This window comes from Athene cunicularia (assembly GCF_003259725.1).
Source record: "Athene cunicularia isolate RWA chromosome 8 unlocalized genomic scaffold, athCun1 chr8_part1, whole genome shotgun sequence".
NCBI lineage: Eukaryota > Metazoa > Chordata > Aves > Strigiformes > Strigidae > Athene > Athene cunicularia.
This window is the reverse complement of record NW_020799109.1, coordinates 9,274,082-9,298,160: the sequence shown is the minus strand read 5'-3', so window position 1 is coordinate 9,298,160 and position 24,079 is coordinate 9,274,082. Positions and strand designations below refer to the sequence as shown.

The window sequence follows — 24,079 nt, the reverse complement described above, 5'->3', positions numbered from 1 at the left end:
AGGGGGAAAAAGGGAAAAAAAAAAAAAAAAAAAAAAAAAATCCTACAACATCTGAACTGAATATATAGCTATTGGCAGCTTTTGGTTTTGTATTTCACCCTGAGCTTTCACTGGCAGGAGACAGCAAATTCACGAGCTTTTTCCGAGGAACCCAAGAGAGGAGGGAGTCTGCTTGACAGAGTTATATCTCTGGCGAGGAGCAGTGCTGATAATCACTTTCACTGGAGATGCTGTAAAGTGGCTCATAATTCATTCCTTTTACACAATAAATACAGGACAATTAAATCCAGCTCTCTTCAATACTACGCACAGAACTCCAGGACAATCCATCATTGCCTGCTTATGCACAACAGTGCAGAATTAACAGGAAAAAAAAAAAAAGGAAAAAAGAAAATGTGCTTGGGTACAGTCTCATCACATTTTCCCACAGTTATAGTGATCCAAGGCTGTAACTAGACTGCGCTTCCCTTCCCTTTTAAGACTCAAGTTTTATTTTGCTATATTCATTTCCCTTTCTCACCCAGCAGGAAGTGATTTCCAACACAATTGTGTTTGTATTTTGTTAATACTAGACTGGTGCCTCTACTATACTGAACTGGTACCCAACCTCCTCTCTGCTGGCCCCTTGGTGAGGCTCAATCACATATCTCCTCCTTTTCAGCCAAGTTTTGGCAAAGCCTCATCTCATTCTCTGGATCCAGTGCAGCAGATGAGGAGCTGAGAGCCTGCAAAATCCTGAACACTTAAGTTTAGTATAAAATAGCATTAAAATACAAGTTTTTTCCTGATCAGTGGAACCAAAGTGTGTTTTCCTACAGACCTGTGTATGGAGAATGAGCTCCTTTTCCAATACCTAGTAAGGAGTGAGTTTACATCACAACCTTTTCCTGAATGAGAACATTAACAGAAGCTTCCTCCTCTTGCCAAAGCCCCCTCTTTCCAAATAGGAACACAGTCACATGAACTTCCACCTTCTATCAAATTGAAGGGAAATTAGCCTATGGGTTTAAATGTTCCTAGCAGAGATGCTTGGAGCTAGGCTAGTCCATCTGATGGGAATCTGCAACTAGATTCCTGCCTTACTACATGCTGCCACCAAATTTCAGAGTTTTCAACTCCCTGTTGTCATCTTGTCATCTCTGGCCTCCTGTGAAGCTGGCCAGAGCACTTTGGTACCCAGATCTGCACAAGAAAGCTGAATATTAACACACAGTCTTTTAATGGTTCTTTGAGGAAATGAAAGATTTTAACAAAAGGTCAGTCTAAGGCAGTGGTCCTCGTCCAGGAAAAGAGCCTTTCAGGGCCTTGGTTAACACTGCCAGAGACAACAGTCTTCAAAAAGATTTCAAACCAGACCTTTTCAAGTGAGACATTTTTGTCAGATCCAAAGAGGCGGATATAAATGAATCAGGGCCACGTATATCTTCGTGCCACACATGCCTGAAATGAGGCTGACAGGACTCAGTAGTCTGGAGATGAAAAGCAGTAATGGCAAACTCACAGTATTCCTGCTTGCAAGCATTTAAAAAAATAAATAGTTTATGTGAACATATTTCAGTCCATGACTTGTTTGCAAGCTGTCAGCTTTGTGCTATTTGCCACTCCTGGGATGCAACTAGTCATCAGCATCACTTGGCTTCTTGATACTATGACTAAGATTAAAAACAAAACCAAAAAGAATAACAAACAGGACAGCAACTAACAAGCAATAAAAGCACATCCACAAGCCAGTATCTTTGCATTCATTAGACAACTGATGTCGAAGAACAGAACATTTGCTTTCCTCCAAATGGAAATAATCACACTCTTATGGATAGCAAGAAGAAAAAAAAAAAAAAAAAAAAAAAAAAAAAAAAAAAAAAAATGTTTCTATACCTAACCTATAAAAATGGACTTACAGATCATTTGAGAAAGTCAGATTTGTTTAATTAAATATTTCTCAAGGAGAAATTACTAAAGAAATGATAAAAACCATTTGGTGTCCTCAAGTTGTGCAATATTTACACTGCATAAATACTGCAATTTCATTCTAACCTTGTTTCCAAAGAACATGATGCTTACAGGATTCTGCTGTCCCTCTGTGCATATGCTTTTGTTTGTACAATCGCCCCTGAAATATTCTGGACCCATGGGCAAATTTCAGATCTATTAGACGGAAGAGTAGCTGTCTCCAAGACAGCCCGTCCTTATATATTTTATGAAAACATATGGCTGGATAGAGACTCACCAATCTCTCCTGTGGAAAGAAAAGTTGCAGGGTGAGCCTTATTAGGGACATCAGAGACCTATAAAGATAATATGAATGCCCTAATTAATAGAAATGCCTCAGCTACAGTTCAAACCTAATTAGACCGCTGGGAATTGAAGCAAATGACTTAAAACCATAGGAGACCAAGCTTCGTTAATGTCGCTGCTCATGGAAACTGTAAGTGTTTGAGGATCAGAGCTTAAAATCCAAATGGCTCCATGTGGACAGACCTTTAGTTTAGGTAGTGAATTGCCCCAGCCTGGGATCTCACTTAGTCTGTACATCTAATGCATCCAACACGACAAAGTCCTACCTCGGGGTCCCTCTTGGGACTTCTCCATGAGATGTGTCTCCATCCTAACACGGTGCAACCTTGGCTAAACTACATAAGAGCTCAGAGTTCTCATGGGCAGTACACCAACACTTATCTCACATAATTTAAGGCTGTCCTGCAAACTGAGCTTCTTAAAAAAAAGTCCAAGGCAAAACTGGGGGCTTTTCTGGAAAGGGAAAAAGTAGATTCCTCCAGCCATCTTCAGCCTTCAGAAAAACCCAGATACACTTTTAAAAGCTGCTTATTCATGATTTAACTTTTTAATATTTTATGTTCTAGTACTTTATTTTCCATGCCCACACATAATACTGAAGGAGTTTAAAACAAAAAAAAGAGATTACTTGTGACCCTCAGAGGCCTGAACTCAGTTAAAACACACACTATTAGGATCCACAGAACAGGATGAAATTCCAGATCAGATTGATCTAATGGTCTCTTCTTGCATTAAAAGTTTTGAGGCTATCTCCTGAGTTTATTTAATTGATTGAAACAATCTTTCAAATATTTATAACCATCTAAAATATTATTAATTTTTCTCCTTTTATAAAAAAGCAAGTGAATGTAGGAGTAAGGAAATTAATCCTGGATTCTACTAAAATATCAAGTGGAATTTTACCAAATGTCAGTCTCCTCAAGCTGCGTCTATTTATTTAAAACATTTTGCTTAACAGCAGACTGAGGGGGCAACTTGCAGGCTAGGAGTTTTGCAAATATTTTAAGTAGAGTTTTAATTGACCCAGTTTGACATTAAAAGCACTTTTTAAACTCTTGATATTGTTAGCCATTTAAGATAAGTGGCAATAAATACAGATTAATTGTAACACATGAAATGAAATCTTTGAGCTGTGGTGGGCCAGTGAAAAGGCCCTTTGTGTGCTGGGGAGGTGGAAGATCATGTGTTAGGGTTAGGTTAACAGAATACCCCGTCAAGCTCAGCGAGCTTTTTGGTAGCTCATGCTGTGACCAACTGCAAAGACAACAAACTTTGGGCAAAGGCAAGCGGGATGATTGGCAGGCATTAAGAAAAACAGAAACGCCAGGAGGAAGGGCTCCCTTTTGACAGGAGCACTGCACTGCACAGAAGTTAAAGGCAAGCCAACACTGGAGCTTTTATTGTGTGGGAGATGATTGAACTGGGAATGTAAATTCAGGAAGACAATTTCTAAGATGCTGGTGTTCCAGGGAGATGCTGAGTAAATACTACAGACTCAGCAAGTCTCCCCTGTGGGACCACTATCTGGCAAGTCTCTCCGTAATGCTAAAAAACAAAACAAAGCACCCACCCACACACCTTCCTATTTTCCCCCTTGAATGCAAAAAGACATGTTATATCAGAAAGCTGTTTCAAAGAGTCTCCAGGTCTGAATCACTCCCCATTACAGCAGTTCCACATCTGACGTGGTTGCTGCTTTAAGAGAACAGTCAAAACTCAAGACACATGGTATGTCAATTTTTTTTTTTGTTTTTTTTGTTTTGACTGCTGGCTTCTTCCCTTGCAAAAGGGATAACTGTCCTTGACCAACAGAAAAAAAAAAAAAAAAAGCTCTCTTGTCAGCAGTTCTGTTTTCTTTGAATGACTGCACTTGCACCAAAGTGGCTTTCTCTCCCTACAGCCAAGAAGCAAGGAAAGACAGAAATGCTTTACTCTTCTGCACACCTGAATCCGTCTATTCTGTGCAATCACAAAGATGGACAGTTTGCTCCAAGCACCAGGGCTCACAGGGCGATCTGAACAGTGAACAAAGCGGTTGGTCAACCTTGGGCTTCAACCGTGTTACACGATAGGATGCAAAAGTTGTGGACTGCTATGGGGTTGGGGGGTGGGTGTGTTACAGATCTCCCTCTCCAACAACAGTAAAACATGTCCCTGGATGAATTTTCTGGAAATGGTGGCAGAGGGCTTTCTTTTCCCCTAGAGTCCATGCCAAGATCTTCTCCAGGGCATGATGGAAAGCAATCCCGTGTCAGTCTTCTGCTTGCAATTTTTCCTCAGGACTACTAAGGCTCTGCCATTGGCAGCAACACAAAATATTGCTCAGGGAGCAATTAGTACACTGAGCAGCTTGCTCAAGGTCAGGTAGAGGTAAGGACAAAACACCCTGAATTCTTGACTCCTGCTCTCAGGGTTCAACAAATCCCACTCATCTGAAAGTCAGGCATCTGTTGGAGGCCAGTTTTCTATGTTTCCTCTGTAGTCAGTGGAAAGATGTCTCCAAAGGGCAATTTCTTCCATCTTAAAATATGCATCTGAGATAAGTGGGAGGATTTGTCCTCTGGGGTTTTGAAAGGAACCTGATGATATTACACAGAAGATTCCCTGAACTTTCAGACACCTACAGTTCAAGAGGGAGAGTCCCACCCCAACAGTTATCACTGTTACCAAGATACTAGATACATAATTTTCAATCTCAGGGAAAGAAAAAATAAATTAAGAACTAACTCTGGCTTGGCTTTTCTGATCTCTATCTGTATCTTGCTCTGGAAAGGTTTCAAGTACTCTCCTCATCACAAAGTTTTCTGAGCATCTTCTCCAACTGCTAAGTGACAACCATCCCCTTCTCTGGTAAGCGAATATTGCAAAACTGCTCTCCTCCAGGTCATGCTTTATTCTTTCCTTTATTTCTTAATTTTGTTCCCCATTGCCATGAGCTGTTTCAGCTCTCAAGGGAATGACCTTTATTCTGGGGAAAGCATTCCTGAACTTTGCACATAGGAATGCAGCCCCAGGCTGCCTCCTGGACTCATTCTGATGCTCTTTTCACCCCTTGGCTACTTAAGAACATTTTTGGGCATGGTTGATGGCACACTTGGCCAATTAGCAGCAGTGAGCTGCACAGTTTGAGTGACCACGACTCATTAGGTTTATAGAGAGTCCTGGAGCCATGCCTTGGTCACATTTACAAACCTGCTCCCTGATATTGCTCTGGCCTTGAGAATGAACACCTCATTAGAGGGCAGCCCAGACATAATACATGGCTCCTGAGATACTCTAGATAATAACTATTTACTCTAAACATCATTGTTGTGTTCAAACCATGCCATGACCAATATATGTACTACACACTACATCCTCCCACATGCAGAGGAACCAATAAAGTGAAGTTATCTATGGAGATGTGTCTCACCTCCCTCTCCCACAGGGATTTTCTGAAATCTAATAAAAGTTGAGCCCATGCTGTGCTCTTTCAGTGGATGCGCACTATGAATTTCTTTTTCATCTGTCCAATCACTTATTTTCATGAAGCATGCAAGAACTTATTATCTTGGAAACTCTAGCCATCTGTCAAGTTTGGTTATAATCAGCCAACAGATGAAAAATTCAGGAGAGGGAAAGACATATTCACACACACCTATGTATACACACACACACACACTCACAAACACCACGATTGCTTAAGCCTCATTTCCTTAGGAAACCAGATTAAAAATAGCATTGATGTCAATAATGAAGTCTTTATTTCTTTGGCAGATTTCTGTTCCTTTTAAACCAATCCCAGTGAGAGGTACTGCAAAATTTTCAACTGGAACCAGACCAGATCGCTAAGTGATAAGAACCTCACGGCAGTTTCACTGTACCTCAAACACCTTAAGGAAAAACGCAAAGTGAATGTGAATTCTGTATAAATACTGAAAACTGGTGCCGAATTTCATTCTGAGTTAACCCAGTGGTGGCATTTGATTTTTCTCTCCATTTACCTTCAGTGTATAAAAACAATTTTTAAAAGTTTGCAAACCTCAGTATTTAAGGTATTTCCCATAATAAAGTACAGAAAAATACTAAAAATATTCAAGTTATTTATATTAGATACAATTCACATAGGTTTCAGTCCTGCAACATTATTCCAGGAAAACGATGGAGACTTCACTTTTCTGCCAGGATAGATCCAAAGCTGAACTCCACCAAAGTGCTATGTTTAGATTAAAAAGGTGTTTGGAAGTTCTCTGGCAGAATAATTTTCAGTTGATGAATAACAGTTTATTGAAACCAAAGCATTTTCTAGGTCTGATTGAATATCTCTCAAAAACCAGAAGAAGTTCCAAGACAGATTCATCCAGTTTTCTGCTTATTCATTTGCCTCCTCTTTCCCACTGCCTGCCTGGAAATAGACAGGAGTAAAGCCTGGTAGTTCTGAAATCGTATTTTGCCATGTTTCAGTTCACAATTCTTTAGCAAACTTGTCTACCAAGAGCTAGACCTCTGAGGCTACCTACCTCCAAGCCAGTCACCTGTGGGCTTCCAGCAGCCACAGCTCTGGAGCTTCTATCAAAAGCAGCACCCTAGTATCAGAACACCAGTGTGCTCCATTTCACTAATAATTCCCATATTTTCAAATTTTGTTACTAATCTTTTAGAGACTATATTCAAAGAACAACATTTTCCCTGGTTTGGAGCTGCTTCTCACTCCCCATCAGTCAAGACTCAGGGTTTCATTAGGTCTATTGCACGGAGCAGAAAGGGAGCCGAGATTCAAGCGTGAACCCAAACTTCTTCCAATTTCAGATGGCAGCTTAGCTATTGGACTTGGGTTTGAGCCCAGTTTTAGTTGCCACCAGAGCAATTATGTCCAACAGACCTCTGTTGCTTTCTACAGGCCTCTATAAAATGGCTGAACAGTGGCAGAGTTTGTGTTTTGAATGTCTAGGAGAGGTGAAAAACTGGAGTTTACGACATCTCTTCTTGCTGGCTGGAGCTCTAATTATTTCCCTTCTGCCTCTCTAAGTAATTCTACCTTCACTTTACATTTCTGATATTTAAATATTTTTTTTGGACAGAGGTATATTTCACACACATTTTCTTTTCCTTGACACATCTCTTCTGATCTACCAGAGAAAATAACAATGAAACTGGGATTTAATAGGCTTATAAAGAGAGTATTGATGTTTTCCAGTAATGTGAAAGTAGCAGCCTAGATTAAAGAACTGGAATGACAAATAAATGTTGTCTCATCCAGGTGCACATGCCAGTCACCTTGATGTCAGTTGCAGAACTACCATTAATTCAGTGAGAATAGACTCTGATCCCAAACCCATAAATCCTTTCTCAGTGAGTTTGCTCTGATGGTATTCCTGGCATAACCATGACCAAGAAAACCTGGAACTCTCACAAGAACGCCCAGTTTAATGAGATTTCCAGTTCCAGTTTCCATACCAGTAAAAATCCTCAAGAAACCCACATAAATTACAGCCAGGCTTTTTAAAGCTTCCAGTTTCACATCTACTTTTGCAAAACAACTAACTCCATCCAGCAGTCATGCCCTGCCTTTCCAGTGCATCAGGAAGATCACCAGTTCTTCCCCATATGCAGTCATCCTGCAACTTGGCCCTAAAACTGGTCAGAAATTATTTGAACCTGTAGGAGACCAACACCACAAGCAGCACAAACCAGTTCCTTGCTCTACTAAATTCCCTTTCCAAGCCCTGCTCTAGTAGTCCAAGGCTCTGACAGTGGAGCTGCAGGGGATACAGCTGTAGTGGTCTAGGATGCCTTGGGACATCCTCGCTCCTCCACTGGAGTAAGCGCCCTGGCAGGAGGGGCAGCAGAAAGGAACATGAACCCGTGTCAACCCTGTCAGCTTGCATTAATGTGAACCACTAGTGAAGGATTTGTGCTAACATAACAAGCTCTGAATTTAAGGAAATTGAGGAGCCAAATTTCCTTGTGCTCTGGGACAACAACATGCAGCAAGGTGACTGCAAGTGCAAACACATGCAGAGAGATCTTAATTACTGCAGGTAGCTCACAAAGGTATCCCAGCTGAGACAAGATCCCTGGATCCTTCGCAGTCTGTATTCTATCTGCCTTTTCACACAAGCATCCCACAGAAAGCTCAGTATTAGAGGAACATGGCCAGTCTTTGGGTTCTCCATATTGCCCCTTTAAAATCTTCCCAACAGCACTGTTAGAGCTGTTTGGGAATTTTCTGATGAGACAGTTTTGGGATGGAAAGTGATGAATTGTCTGGCATTCATATATTGATTTCAACACTCCCGTTGTGAAATCTAGATTTATATGGGACCTCTGCCTGGTCTCCTGAGAGCTTACAGGGTGGCCTGTGGGTCCACAGCAAGTTCTTGCGTGTGGCGGGTGAAAGCATATTTCATCCCATGTTTAAGCCCATTCCTGTTCAGCAGAGTGCTTAAGCCTGGGTGTAAATTGGTCATGAGTCTTTGCAGTTCTGAAAAGAGAAAGTTTCCTGAATTATGTCTACATCTTTAAATCTCAAATGTTGAGGAGAAATACAGCAAGGGCATAGCCAAAATCGCTATATTATAGGACAGGAGGGGCCAATATAGCTTTCTTTTCTTTGAGAACAGGCAGGCAGAATTAGACTTATACAGTAGAACTTGGCACAGGCATAATAATAAATAGGATATGAAAATGTCAGAGACCCAGAGGAGCTGACATTAATGTATGCATTTCTTTAAACCAAAATCCTACTGTGTACATGCAACTTTCCCCATTCATCACAGGAAGAATTACACCAGAGATGGTAAACTTATACACTGCAGTTTGCAAGGCCCGTTTTACTTGCTTTTAACATTTACTTGAATACCCTCAACTAACAAACATAAAGGCCTGGATCTGGGCTCCGCCAGTGGAGCCACGATGAAAGCAACAGTGAGAAGTAGCCAGGCAGGACTCCCCATTGAGCATGATGGATTCTCCACCAGACCACCAAAGGAAGTCCAGGGCTTGTCCAGCTTCCTTCAACAGTTTAGGTGGTGACACACCAGTATAAAAAGCAAAGTGCAAATCCAATTACACAAGTCTGTTCTTTCACCTGCTGTGTCTTCGGCCTTCCTTGCTTGGTGCAGGTGACAGCAGCCTCAAGATAGCTCTCACCATTGCATACGCTATACTGTGTTTCTACAATTAGTATCTTGTTATACAACAGGATTTTTTGTTAAATCAGAATTACAGGAATCAGTCTTCAGGACAGCAGTTCCCTCTGCACAAAAGGGTAGTGCAGGTAGGTTTATTTTGGCCTCCCTAACTCAGGCACTCTCTCTTTGTCGATTAAAGCTTCAGGTGAAAAGCAAATATTCAGGGACTTCCAAACCTCCACATTATACAAGATCAATGTATATTAAAAAAAATTTCCCCCTCCTTTTTTTATTTTATTTTAAAAGGCTACAGTCTGGATTTGCACTTGGAACAAGCTTTTCCCTAGTGGAGTATCTCCTGATTTACAACAGAGTGTCTGAAAAGAGAATCAGGCATTGCCTGTTTAATGCAGACTTTTAAATGACTCAATTACATGGTTTGGGTCAAAATTAGCATGCAAGTCTATTTTTAAAAGCAAAGTGATACTTTGCCTTAAAAACTAATAGTAAAAGAAATCCATACACAAAAACAGGCCGACCTCACTATAAGCATCTGGATGCCCAAATAAACATGAGCAGAGGGAATTCTAGCATCTGCAAACTGTTAATTCACCCTTTTCTTCTCTTTTGTAGGCTCGCCAAGTTCAATCTCCTGGTCGCCAACTTCTTGCTCCACTGAGACAACCCGTTGATGAACTGTGCTAGTGATGTCAGTAGCACCACTAATCAGCGTTGGACCAGGACGCCTGACCTGGGGGATAAAGTCTCTTTATATTCCAGCCTGCAAGTGTTTTCTTTTTTCTTTCTCCTTTTTTTTTTTTTTTTTCTTTTATGTTCTATGAGGATACAAGACAACAAATGGAAATGGGAAAGAGCTACACAATCCTGGAAGACAGAGGACCGGACTTCCGATGCCAGGCTGAGATCACTCTCAGCAGCACAAGAGCGAGTGTAACTTCGTGCCTGATTTGTAGCAACACTGCATCACTTGGGAATGCAAAACAGATATTTGCATATTCAACATCTGTAAATCCCCAGCCCTCAGTGTGCAGTTGGATGTCAGCCTCAAGGCATTTCCCTTTAAAAAAAAAAAACCCAACACTTTCAAGTAACATATGTGAACCTGAGTGCCAGATCTGGTGGCAGGTGCTAATGGCTTTCACAAAGGCTCTCTGGATTTTAATTACTTGTGTTTAAGCTATGTATAGTACCCATCACTTCCTTTCCTTTCCCAAACTACTGAGTAGAAATATGGTTTCCAGTAACAAAAAAAAAATTCCACCTCCACCTCCCACCGTCTTCCCACCACCACTCAAATGCAACTTGTTTCAAATGTTTCATCTCAGTTGTGGTCACCTTCTCAGCCACAGATGAAGCATATTCAAGACAGCTACCTCATTTTGGTATCTTCTCAGGCACTCTTTAGTTTTTGGAAAAAAATAAGCATATCTCAGTGGTGATCAAGACCAAGCAAGGCCTGAGACACCTTGGAAACATCTGTCACTCCCTACTCACTCCAGAAATTGAAGGGTGAGCCTGTTCCTATCTTTAGTATCTCCAGTATCTAAAATGATGTGTGCTGAAATTCCTCTTGGAAATCATTTGTAGACAGGACAAAAGAGAAGGAGCTGGAACTGAGGACTAGGGAAATGTGATTTTATATTCTCGCTGTGCTCTCAGACCAACCCCATCCTATAGAAAATTTGCACAATTCTCACTTTCCCTAGTGAAAACAGTGCAACCCACTTCTGAGTCCCATTACGAAGAATCACCAGATAATACATTACATATTGTTTCCAAAGTCTTTTGGAAATGTTATTTGACAGGTTGGACTAGACGACCTTTAAAGGTCCCTTCCAACTCAAACTATTATAGGATTATTGTTAACAGTCTAATTTATGATGACCAGAACCATTACTGATGATGCTGTCTGCCCAATGCTGGCTGAGAAAAATCTACAGTTTGGTAGAGGGGACAGAATTCACCTGTTCCGAGCATAGAAACAAAAATATCAAAATTTACTTCTGCTGTTCCTACTCTGGGACAAACTCCTCTGCTTTCATGGGAGCACACAGATATCTACAGAGCCTGTATCTTTTTTTGTTTCCTGCAGAACTTCTCGGAAATTTAAACCTAATCCATCAACAAGTAGATAACAAATCTCCACGACTGAAGCCTACAGATGAGCAAGAGGGGTCCAACTTTCATACACATCGATCCCTGTTAACACACACTGACTTCATCAGAAACTGCAGTCACCATCCTGCTCTGGCTTTCACCACACCGTGGACAAGCCCAGGTCTTCTCTGACCTCTCAGATGCAGGGGGATGCCTGGACCTGGCTGGAGTGGGAAAACATGTGCTTTCCTCCACTGCAGGTCCAGAGACAGTTTGATTCCCCTCTTGCTGGAGAAGATGCTATGGTACTTGCATTTCAACCCTGTCTCAGCACTAAAGGAATGTTCTCCATGATATATTTACTATTTTAAATAACCAAACCTGCTGCCTTAAAGCCTACTGATTTGTCTGCTAATAAACATTTGTGAATTGGAGCAGCATCCGAATTTCTGAAGCAGTAAATCCAGCTCTCAGCTACAAAACTGACAGCTCTCATAAAAGAAAGAAAGAAAGAAATGCAAGTAAGTAAAACATCCTAGGGAAATTATCGTTCAAATTAACTGCAGACATAAATTTATCCATCTGTTATCATAAGTGTTACTTGAAAATTATTTGCCCATAAAAATGAAATAAACCAGAGTGATTTTCTTCTTAAACATTGACTTCATGTGTATAGTCTTAGTTGCCAAAATATTAACTCTTTTTAACAGCCCATGTGCTCTTGGCTGCGTCTCTCTTTCTTGACTGTAAATGGGTCTTTATAAGTTGCCTGTATGTATCAGGTCTAAGATGCTGCACTGTTATTACGGATCAATAATTTCTAGTAATCCAGGATGGATTTTTGAAACACAAAACCCAAGTAAACACTCAAATTCTATTTGAAAGTACTCCATTTAGCTACCTTCATTCATTCAAAGGGAAGTTAACGTTACCCGAAAAATATCATTTAACTGCACAAACAATAAATGCTGTTTCATTACTAGAGCATAGTTACTGTGAATATAGGTATGGTGAGATTTTCACATTAAATCTGAATACGGTAAACCCTGGCAGGAGAAGAATGAAGCGTACAGAGCTGTGTATAGAGCAGGGTTCCATTTTACCCAAAGCCTGTATTTTTCTTGGAGAGGAGAAAGAAATGCAAGTAGAAAGAATAAATGGCTATTTTCACTTCTATGTGTTTTATAAAGGAATAAATTAAAAGTCTGAACTGTTCCAATGCATTAAAATTGTGAGTAATGCCATGGAAGGAATGGAAAGGGGATTCTATTCAGAAGTCAACTTTTTATTTTTAAAAATGTCAGAAAACCGAAAAGCTCTATTTAGAATTGTGTAAATTTCTTTTTTTTTTTTTTTTTGGTTTTGTTTTAATACAGGAACAGCAAAAAAAATTCCAATAGCATAAAAATGTTTTGCTTCACTTTGTGGATCTAAACACTGGTTTATCTCAGCTTGCTCAGTATTCAAATGCCTGTTCCCTTACAACTTCCACATCCCCAAGACTCTTCTGTTTTCCCCAGAATTTCTGTTGACCCATTTTCTACCAAAATACTATCAGCTGAACGATTTTGATCAGCCTTCATTTAAAAGCAAGGCAGGATGAAGAAGGTAGAGATTCTATGTGTAAAATAGCTAATAACCAGGCCATAAACACGCATAGTTACACAGGCAACTAAATTAATTGCCTGCTATATTCCAATCAGCACAATAGCCACAGCTTTACTGGAAGATAATCATTCTTTAGAGAAACAGCAGAGCTTTTCCCAGGGTGACTCTTGCTGTACCCAAGTGGCACTCTGCACCAATTTCCACACAATTTTTATTTGAATTCATGACCCCAGCACAATTTGAACTCATTACCCAAGTCCATACCAAAGAAACACCCTAAAATTCAAGAAGTAGATATAAGAATGCAAAATACAAAATGTAGAAATATCTCTTATAATTCAGTGTGGGGGAAAAAAAACCAACAAAAACCTTCAGGAGAAAAACTGCATTTGAATCATAAGAGGAAATTAACTTGCTTGCACTTCAGCCACATAAAAGTTTTGGCATTGAAAAATTAGTAATTTACTCAGTACTTACTGCACAAAGAATAAAACACCCGAGAAAAGAGAGGAATTAACTGTACTTAAAGTAGGGATGGCCTGCTTTAGTGAGAAAGGCCAAAGGGATGCTGAAACAAAGGACCCAAACCAAAAAGCTTTCCTCAGCATGTCCTGTGCCCTGGTATTCAATAAATCCAGCTGCACATGTCTGCTCTGTCCTGCTACAGTCTGCCAGGAAAAAGAAAAATTCCCAACCACAAAGGTGGTTTACAACATGATAGAAAATGGCAAGTAAAGGACCAGAGGAGACTTGTTTTGTATGAGCCAGCTTTCTCAAGTGATGCTGCTGGGGAGTTTCAAGTAGATCTCTGACAGGGACAGCAAATGAAAGCCCAAACTTCCCACAACTTAGACGTGACTTTCTATAGAAAGCAATGTAATCAATATCCATTTGCTTAATTTAGTTTCTGTTATTAGCACATACACATAGCTGCAGTGGATTGAATTCATGACCCCTCTAACCCAAGATCCTGTCTCAAGCTGGGGGCTGTAACTGATACCCAGGAAAAGGTGTAAGTCAAGTGGGCAACGATGCCCAGTTTATCCTCTCAGCTCCAGTATATAAAAGTTAAGGGAATTCCAGAACTGGAGACTACGTCAAAACTATAATGTTCAATAATCTCTGATAAACTTTGCTCCATCAGTTAAGACAAGCTGGTTTTTATGAACCCCTGCCCAATTATGAACCACCATGATGTATTTTCTGACTGTAAAAACAGTTAAGCAAAACTCCTTGGACAGAAATATCAGGCAAGCTTGAGATTAAATAACCTTCAAAAAATTCAGTCTGGATACACTCAAAAAATTAATACATCAGAATGCATGTATCTCTGCTAAACTCCACAGTCTTTAATCAAAATTCCCACTGAAGTGAGTAGCAAAAGGCAACTTGTTGCCAAAGTTCATAGCGAGAGTCATGGGATGAGAAGCAAAGTTCTGTCAAAAATGAGAAATTGTCATGGAGAGGGAACAGGAGGAGCGGATCGGTTCTCGGCACGACAATCTCAGGCTTCCTTGAAGTTGAGGGAGCTGAAAGAGCCACTTAAGCAGATACTCAGGATTCTGCTGAACTGGTGCCTAAACAGTTATTGTTTATACTTTTATTGCACACAAATGTGAATTCCATTGGAAAAGGGGAAAATAAAAAAAAGGGAGAGAAAGGACAGTAGCACGTACAGTTACAGACTTGTGGAAGTACCATAGACATCTTGGTTCTGCAGACTTCGCATAGAGAATTTAAACAGGCAGAGGGACACATTGGATTTTTACTTAATGATTTAAAATGCTGGTATTTAGCTACACACATAACTCACACATTTGTGCAAGGTCCAAAACCAGACACACCACCAAAGTAGCTAAGTCACCCATTGAGAAAGTCTAGCTACAGCAACCCCAAAAGGTTTGAAACCACAGTGCAGCAGCCTGAGCCACACACACATGCCTATGGCACAGCAAGGTCTGTACTCCCACAGTCACTGCCATCAGTACCTAGGCTTGCAAATTCAAAGACAAATCAACAATCTCCCACACTTGCGGCCACAGACACAACTGTGATGTGAATATAACCCAAGCAGCTCACAGGCTGGGCTGGGAACAAACACAACAGCATGAAAAGCATTAACAGCTTTACATTTCTATAACTGAATGGAAAGCAAAGGTGTGCAGACTATCCACAGCCTGGCCAGACCCAGAGTCACCTCCTACACCAACTGGCTGCATTTTAGAAGTGTGTTTAGACAAACAAAAGCCCTTCTGCTTCAAAGGGAAGTCCCCTAAGAAATCTTCCTGCAGGACTAGAGACAAAATCCTGAAGCATTCAAACCACTTCCAATCATAATAACCAAATAAAATAGAAAAATTCATGCCATACCTGCTCCAAAGGCAAAGAAGAAACTCTTGTCTGTGTTCTCCCTTAAAAGTGCCATCACTCTCTTCCCCATCCTCTCATTCCTCTTGTAGATGAGCTCCTGTCTGAAGTAACTGTCTATCTCCTGAGCTGTCACCTGCTCATGGGGTGGGAGCGTTGTGTTGATGAAGTTAGGGACCTGAAATGGAGAGAGATTGTTATTCAGGTGACAGCAGTTGAGTAATGCCCAAAACACCTGATGTTTTAATCCAGTGTTATTTAAACCACCTGAACATCACTATCACACACAAAAATAAATCTCACAAGCCACTAGAGAGTAAGAGCTTGTGGGGTTGCTGGGATCTCTACAAAACAACAAAAAAAGAATCACCAACCAACACTTTTTTTTTTTTTAAATGAAACTAGAATTTTACTAAATGAAATTTAAGCTATTTTTTTTTTTTCCTGTTTCTTCAGCAGAATGTAGCTTTAGGTGTTACATTTGGGTGACTTACTAAAACCTTTATTCTCTGCTGGTTCAACACAGTTCATTAGGTATTTAATATCAGAACAAGTCCTGTAATCTGTTCTTGGCTAAGGTCATGATGAACTTGAGTCAGGACTGCAAGATTTGGCTCGGGTAGGTTACTTTTTAATAACCTAACAGTTTAAAAAGTAGGAAAGGTTAGCAAACCCAGACATAGGAAGATGTGAACAGGGTAAACCTTCTCATCTTTCTTGCAGCTTTAGATGCTAATAGGTCTCACCAGAGAAGACCATGCACTGCAACACATAAATCCTTGAAACATTCCTGACACTTCCAAGAAGGGGATTTCCACAAGAACTGCTCCTTCAGTCCCTGTTTTTATGAGGAGAGACATTCAGAGGCACAGAAGAAAGGCTGAAACCCCAAGGACCCAAGGAGTCAAGGCAGCAGACGCAGGAATCAGCCAAAACCTAAGCTATAATGGACAGACAAGCCAGAAGTCTCTGCCTATTAGGACAGGCAATTTCTGTCGATACGGTGAGGGTCCAAGGTCTAACCAGGAGCGTTCCGGAGGCTATGGGCCCTGCCGTGTGAAGTGCTGTAAGTGGGCAGTGTTTGATGACTGCTAACAGGACCCAGGCACCTTCCGGAGATTTTCTGTGCCTCACCACTGGAAAGCAGGTTAAGCTGCAAAATCCTGATTTGGATTTCTGAGTCCCTGGGTACATGTAAAGCTGCCAGGATTTCCAGTGTTAATCTGAGTCAGTGGTAATGATATTCCATGCACAGCCCATAAGGGGAACATCCCTTACTTGCTGTCATTCAATACTTGGTGCAAGGACTCTGTTCTTTGGTTAATTGTTTCTCTGGTTTTCTACTGTACCAAATTCCTGTACTTCGTTTTCTAAAACTTGCCTTTAGTCTTTCTTTGGTGACGTGCTTTTATTACAACAATTTTTCTCTCTTCCCACCCTCTTCACTTGTACTGCCTCTCCAAAGGCTTTCAGCCAGTCTTAGGGAAAGAACTAATTTCCATCTTCTCAGTGGCTCTCCTTAAAGCTTTTCTATTGAAGCCTGAGCTACAGCTCTCCTAACGTCTGGGGGACCAAGCAGCATGCATTATGCAGAAGGACAAGTCTGGGCCTTGCTCTGGATTCCCACCAAAGGCTTTACCCACCTGGGTGAGAAAGAAATGGGCACCACATCTCCTGAGCCAGGGGATCTCATGAGGCTGGAGAATCCTGCTTCTGATGGAGACCTGCCCTAGGCCATTGGGCCACATGGACCAGCTGGACCTTTAATTTTCCAAACAACTTCTCAACCTGCTTTGCTAAATCACCACACTTCTCCCAGCACGTCCTTCCTTAAGGGTTCAATTCCATTACCCTGAGTCATTCCTTCCTCCAGGCTTTCCAGCACGGCTTGGAGGCTTGGCTTCACCAGGGTATCTTGTGAACTCCTCAGAGCATGCAAGTACTTTGCACCTTGTTCTCAGTTTAGCCCTTTGCCAGCACTCAACAAATAATAAGTCCCATTAAGCCAGACCTATCGGAGACACCAGTTTCCTGTTAATACACAGGGAAGCTGCCTCAATGTCTGGCAAGAATGTGCGTTTGTCTCAAAGGGACTCAGGAGCAGCCTGCTGAGTTGGAGGGGTAAAATGCTGCTGGCTACGGCAGCAAAGGATGCAGTGGCTTTTTATTGTAGGAATAAAGTCTGAGGAATGAGTGGCCATTTTACACTTGCAATAACCTCTTCAATGCAAAGCTGTAAATCAGTTGGTCCATGCAGTTATCACAAGCCTTTGTACCTCCTCTGTACTGAAGCTCTGTGTTTAATGGGTTGGTGTAGCTGAGCCAGAAGTCAGGGGAGCCTTCAGAGACCAAAATGAAAGGTGATATTTTTTTGGTAACATCTGAAGGCTCAACAGAGAAGAGAAGTCTCTTATTCCCTGCTTTTGGCTGAAGGGGAGTGAAGGCTGGGAACTGATGGGACCTGGTATTGAAACATCTGAGATGCTTTGGGGGAAGAAAGGTACAGCATTGCCTGTGAGGACAACCTGCTCTTACACAAAACAGGAGGAGCAGTTCTGGGGGATCAAATGGCTTTGTGAATCTCACTCCAGCTAGGGGAAAGCTCTGACACTGGAAGTCTAGATAGCCCAAGGACAGAAGTTGTGTTCAGACCTTGACCAAGAGTCTTTGCCAAGAAGGAAAGCACCTTCCTTCAGCTTGTGCAACTTCTCCATCACTTCCAAGCCTACATCCACATTTAACCTGGTTTCTTCCTCTTCTTTATCTAATCTAAAATACAGTCCACAAAATGGAGCCATTTACTTGTCTTTTTTTCCCTCCTTTTCTTTCTTTCTTTCTCTTTCTGTGGGAAAGAATTTGCCAGTGGCAGAGAGATAAATTTAAAATGAAGGACTGGGTTTTGTCAGCATTTCTCATGCTTGTCCAAGGAACAAGACAAAGGAAGGCATCACCTCTAGAGGCACATCATCGGCTACAGATCCCACTACATCTTGCGCATTCCTGTATTTCTAATGACTGCTCCATCAGTGGCAAAACCAAAACATGCATGTATGTTTCTGCGTGTGTGTGGCAGAGGACAGAAGATAGATGATTGAAGTAAGTATGCCCATACACAGTAGTGCAACCACACTCTGAGCTACGACACTGGCCCCATTAATCACCTCCGCTCCTCCTTGTATCGCAGTTCCTTTCCACAGTCGGTGACATACACCATGCCTGGCTTCAAGGAGGCAGCTGCTCCTGTTGATTTAAGAAACCCTTTGGATTCCTAACCACCAGACAGGGATCAGGAAGTCAAAAAACAGTCACATGCAATCAGGAAGCTGTTAACTGCAGCCAGAATTCAAGGGGTTTCATTGAAAAAAGAAAATCCATTGTTTTAAATGGATGGGCTAAAGAATGCACCAGAGGGATGCACCTTCCTTCTTTCACTTTATCAAACATTTCTGTTTCCATTCAGTGTAAAAATTAATCTCAACATTTTAATGATAGGTATTTGTTGTTTTGAATGGAGAGTGAATGGATGAAACATTTGCTGTGCCAATGGGTGAGGGACTGACCACCTGATAATAGCTGAATACTGTTACGAGTATTTAAATGATAGTGAGATGGATGATGTGACTGTTGAAAAATCCTAACTTCTAATTTTGCTATTCATCTAGGAGAGTAGCAGTTGGATTAGCAGAAAAAAAAGAGTTCTACCCATCACCCAGGGTGTGCTCACTTTGTAGTGGATACATATGACAAGAGATAAATAGATTCTTTCTGTCCAGTCTGCAAGCCATGCAGTTTTCTGAAAATCCAACAAACTCATATATATATAAAAATACACACACTACATATTTCCCATGGAAATTCAATAATATAATTTATTCAGAGGTGTTCAAAAGAATGAGTATTTTGTTTGACTGAATCAGCTAGAACTCTTCCTTTTTTCTATTCCTATTTATTTTGTGTTACAGCTCTCCTATGGACAGTATAGATGGAGCCCAAACTCAGTTATTATGTACACCCTGCATTTCTTAGTTAAGCTTTTGAGATTAAAGGAAGAGAATATGAAAACAAAAAAGAAGCTAAGTCCTGGCCTTACAGAAATTTCTTTCCCTCCATACTGCCTGTGTAATTTTACTTGAGTCAGTATCCCTGATGGAATATATGTGTGGGTAAAGCTCTGCACACACGTCCGAGCTCACAGTGCTGTGGGATGCGGGCCATAATTCTTCATCTTTGAAGTCAGTGGGAGCTTTAGGAAGAAAAAAGAGTAAGGACTGTGGAGTGGTTATGACACTACCCTGAAAAAATGGTTCTGTTCCCATGGGCGAAACAAATCTCTTGCATGATCACAAGCATGACATTTGGGTTTAGACCTTCAAAGGAAACTGAGCACTTAACCTCCACTAAGTATCTTTGAAGCATTTGGCTTTATTCCTCCTGTCTCTCAAAAGTCCATCTGTAACATGGGGACAGCAAGACATTCTGACGATGTTACATACAAGGCACTGGCTGAATCTAGCTGTTGAAGGCCCCAAAGGAAGACCCAAAGTCCAAGACAATGCTCAGTGGTAACCTCTCTTCCCACAAATACTTTGTGGGAGGAGGTTGGGATTCTGCTGTAATCATTAGCATAAGAGCTAACAACATAACTTAAGCTTAGAAAAATGCATAAGCCATATCTCAAGATCTAGGTTATATTGTCAGCTTTGTCTGCAGAGACAAAGAAATGGGGGGGGGGGGGGGGGTCACATTTAGGGCTTACTGCCAAAGTTCAGCTGAAAATTCATAAACACCAGACTAAATTTAAGTACATTTTCTTATTTACTATTTTTTAATATTTGGACAAATATTCTGGGCAAAGGCATGATGCCAGAGTTGTGAATATCTATCTGCAAATAAATTTTTTTGGACACATATAAGCACCATCAACTCTGGTTAGCATTTTTTTTTTTCCTGCTGTGGATCTATTGGCTACAGTGGAACTGCTCTAGATTCAGTCCAGTATCAAATCACAGTCAGATGTGTTATCATTCCTAGTCCTATACACTACATTTCCCAATCCTCTGATAACCTTTTTTAGCCTAATTCTGTTCAAGTGGACACTGGAATGTGCATTCAAATTGTAAGATAATGTCAATGAAAAACCAATACTACCAACATTAGAATAAAGGGCTGCGTGCCCTTTCTTGCCTGCGTGCAAGCAGAGGTGGTCTTCAACCATAAGTCTATCTGCAGATGAAGAGGAACGATTTGAGAGAGGGAAATGGAAAGCCAACCCCTGCCATGGAAAAAATAATGTTTCTAAAACCATTCCTGCCATTATCTTCCTATATCTTGCTCAACCCTCTTGGCTTCTGAGACTCGTTTCTCCCACTGTCTCCTAATCAGCAGATAACTAATGGCTTTCCAGCCTCACCTCCTGTGCAATGCCCAAACTTCCAGAGCACTGCAAGTGCAGTATCATCACTAATCTTGCAGGGGAATCTCTTAATAATAAAAATGCCTTATTTCTCCTTCTCTCCCCAGAGCATTCACAGGTTAAACAGAGAAAATAGGAGGCGGCACATCCAGGGTCACAAGGGACATCTATGGCAAGGCGGGGAGTTGGCCATCAGCTTCCCAAGACCCAGTCCAGCACCTCAATAGAAACCTCATCCATCTTTTGCTGATAGGAGGGCTCAGCCTCCGTGCTAGTAATCCTTATCTCCAGTTGTTAGCAGGGAGTTGTTCCCAGATCATGCTGGCTACATTCATTTTTTTAAAAACATGATAAAGATTGGGTTCTCTTTATTAGTCTTCTAGTTTATGAGCTTTATATGGGCAGAGGCCAGAAGACAAGCAAAGGATCATGCTTTGAAGGATTTTCCCTGTACCACGCAGGTCAGGAACTTTTACACAGTTGACAGCACTATGCAAGATAAGGATCTCAAGAGCTGACAGCATGGCTTATAGGGGCTGCCAGGAAGCCAAAACAGCATCCCAAAACCCACTGGCTCCTCTGACAAAACGAACAGACCTAAATTCACACCAGCCCTTCTCGGGTCAGAGGCTGACATCTGAGCTCGAGTTATCATTCGTTTATGAAGGGAGGATACCCTCCCACTAACCAGCCTTGACAGGGCATTGTGGTTTTTACTGCAGTGCTGCAAAATATACTGCTCTGGACTTGGAAGACACCTGTTTCCCTTGGATTTATGGACCTTTCTGGCATCTGGGAGAGCAATATCCACTTACTGCAGCCTCTGATATGAATGATCCAAATAGCACAAAGTGAATGGGCTGCGAGAGCAAGCATCTTCTTGACGAGGACGTGGCTGCTGCAGAGACAAATGCTGCTGCTGACTTGATTGGTTCTCCTATAGCAGTCCTGAGCTTCCATCCTGACAGGGACCTTCACTGGCCAAGGAGGGGGGTGTCTGGTTAATCTCATTTAGCTCAAAGCCCAATGTTGGCAGCTGTCAAGAAGATGAGCTTCTAGCTTGTCATGGAAAAAGGAAATCAGGAAGGAGCTCTGCAAAAAGGTGTCCAGTTCAAGCATGTTGTTACTAACCCATTATTGCTTAATTTTAAGCACCAAAATATAAAGTATTATATTAGAAGCCTGAGTGGACTGTAAAAGGAGTCTTTGATCTTCAGGATAAGTCAGTTCCATCACTCCTTTCCTTTTCCTAAGGCAACCTTCTACCCAAGATGGGACTTGATACAGGCACATCCAGCACATTTTGGAGGTTGTAGTCAGGATAAGTATGTCAGTTTGGTGGATTCTGTGCTGCTGAATGATTTATTAGAAGCATAACCCGACACCAAACTCAGATACAGACTCAGAGTGATGTGAAATCACAGAAAGCGTAAACATATCCCCAGTCTATGCTCATCCAGTTTTGTCCCCACCCCTTTGAAGAAAGCCAAGCAGTTCACCAGGGACAGCTCTCACTGCAGCTAGAGGCACAGTTTTTGAGTGCACATCAAAAAGTCAGTCACACTTCTCCCACCCACACTTGCCCACCAGCCATGCTGGCTGGCCACATCCATCCCTGCATCCTTGTGCCACGGAGGCCTCTGTGAAGTGCTGCTGGGGTTTGGACCAACTCAGTATTCCCACGGCAGGATTTTTCATCCCGTCCCTTGGCTTAGCAGGAGCCTGTAAAGTCCCAAACCTCCAAAGGCAAGGAACAGCCCTGAAAAAGGGACAGCCAGCTCTCACTCAGTGGAAAGCATGGTCTTGAAAACTGGTGGTAGACCGGAGTGTGGCTTCATGAAGCTTAAACTATTTTCTGGCTTTGATTCATTGCAGCTGGAATGGGATCCTGCAGCTTCCAGCATTTCTGCTCTGCTTAGCCATGTCTAATCCTTTCTGAACTAAAGGCTAACAACTCCTTTTGCTGGGCTGCTCTGCAGGTCCCCATTCCTGTCCTTTGGGGGTGTGTTGAGGCTCCCGGGATAGCAGGTGAGGTTGGCAAGTCTCACGCCCCCCTGTTTGTGAGCCCAGGTACTGTTTTCCAACACATTGTTTCCTCTGTCTGCTGCCTCAGAGGAAGAGGCACAAGGCTAGTGACCCCAGCAGTCTGCCTGTACCCTCTTCCTTGGAAATAGCAATGAAGAGGATGAGAAGTCTCTCCTCTCACAAACCCAATACTGTAGCGAAACAGAAACCCACAGAAAATATTTGGATGAGGCTGGAGGGGAAAAAAAAAAAAAAAAAGGCAAAAATACTTTTTGCTTGAAGGGAAGCGAAGGAGGAAATAAAGTCCAAAAGCACAAGGAAAGCTAATGTAAAAGCAAGTACATTTCTTGTGACCAGCCCTGGGGAGCCACTTCTGGCTGTGAGCTAATCCCTGCCCACCCACATTACTGCTCAGGGTCCATATAAGCTGCAGATGCATTGCAGCTCACGCCAGCAAGCTTTCTGTAATTGGCCTACCCGATTTAAAGCTAGCTTGGGTACCTCTCAGCATGGCGCAGCAACTTGGGTGTGAACACGGCAGTCTTTGAGTTTCAAATTAGCTAGCTGAGGTCTGTGAGCCACTGGAGGTAAAAATATAGAGGAAAATTACAAATAGGAGATGTGGAAGGGGAAAGCAGGATGATACTTTTAAAAAACAACTCTGCAGGTGGCACAAGAGCTGTAGGAGTCATTGCTGGCTTGAGTGCAAACTTGACTGCAGGCAGGGTGGGCTGCAGCCCCCGGAGTGCCTGGACACCAAGTCCCTGCGGCTTCATCCCTCACTGCACCTGCGTGGAGACACCTCCTGGGAGCCCCAAACCTGTTCTGCCACTGCTGTCCTCCCAGGTGACACCTGGCCAAACGACAGTCATGTGCCCTGCCTGGTTTTACCTTCTCCTCCCATATATTTGGGTTGACGGAAGCATGCTTTAAAAAAAAAAAAAGAGGGGGGGGGAAGCAGAAAGGCCACAGGGATGGGATGTGCATTTCACAAGCAGCTTGGGGGGTGATACTTTTATCCCCATTAAAAAAGACTTTCAACAAATCCCTGAGAAGTCATGACCTCCATGTATGTTTTCTATTTGTTTTTCCACACATTAAATAGTTGCTTTCCAAGCACTTAGGGGAAAAAAAAAAAAAA

The 24,079-nt window shown here is 41.9% G+C and overlaps 1 protein-coding gene across 1 annotated transcript in view; it reads right to left on the bottom strand.

Annotated features, from left to right (window-relative positions):
- Positions 1-24,079, bottom strand: part of TRABD2B (TraB domain containing 2B) — a 290,728-nt gene that overhangs the window by 97,478 nt on the left and 169,171 nt on the right. The window contains exon 4 of the mRNA XM_026853884.1: positions 15,504-15,678. Within this exon, the coding sequence (XP_026709685.1) occupies positions 15,504-15,678 (175 nt within the window). The remainder of the gene's footprint in view (positions 1-15,503; positions 15,679-24,079) is intronic.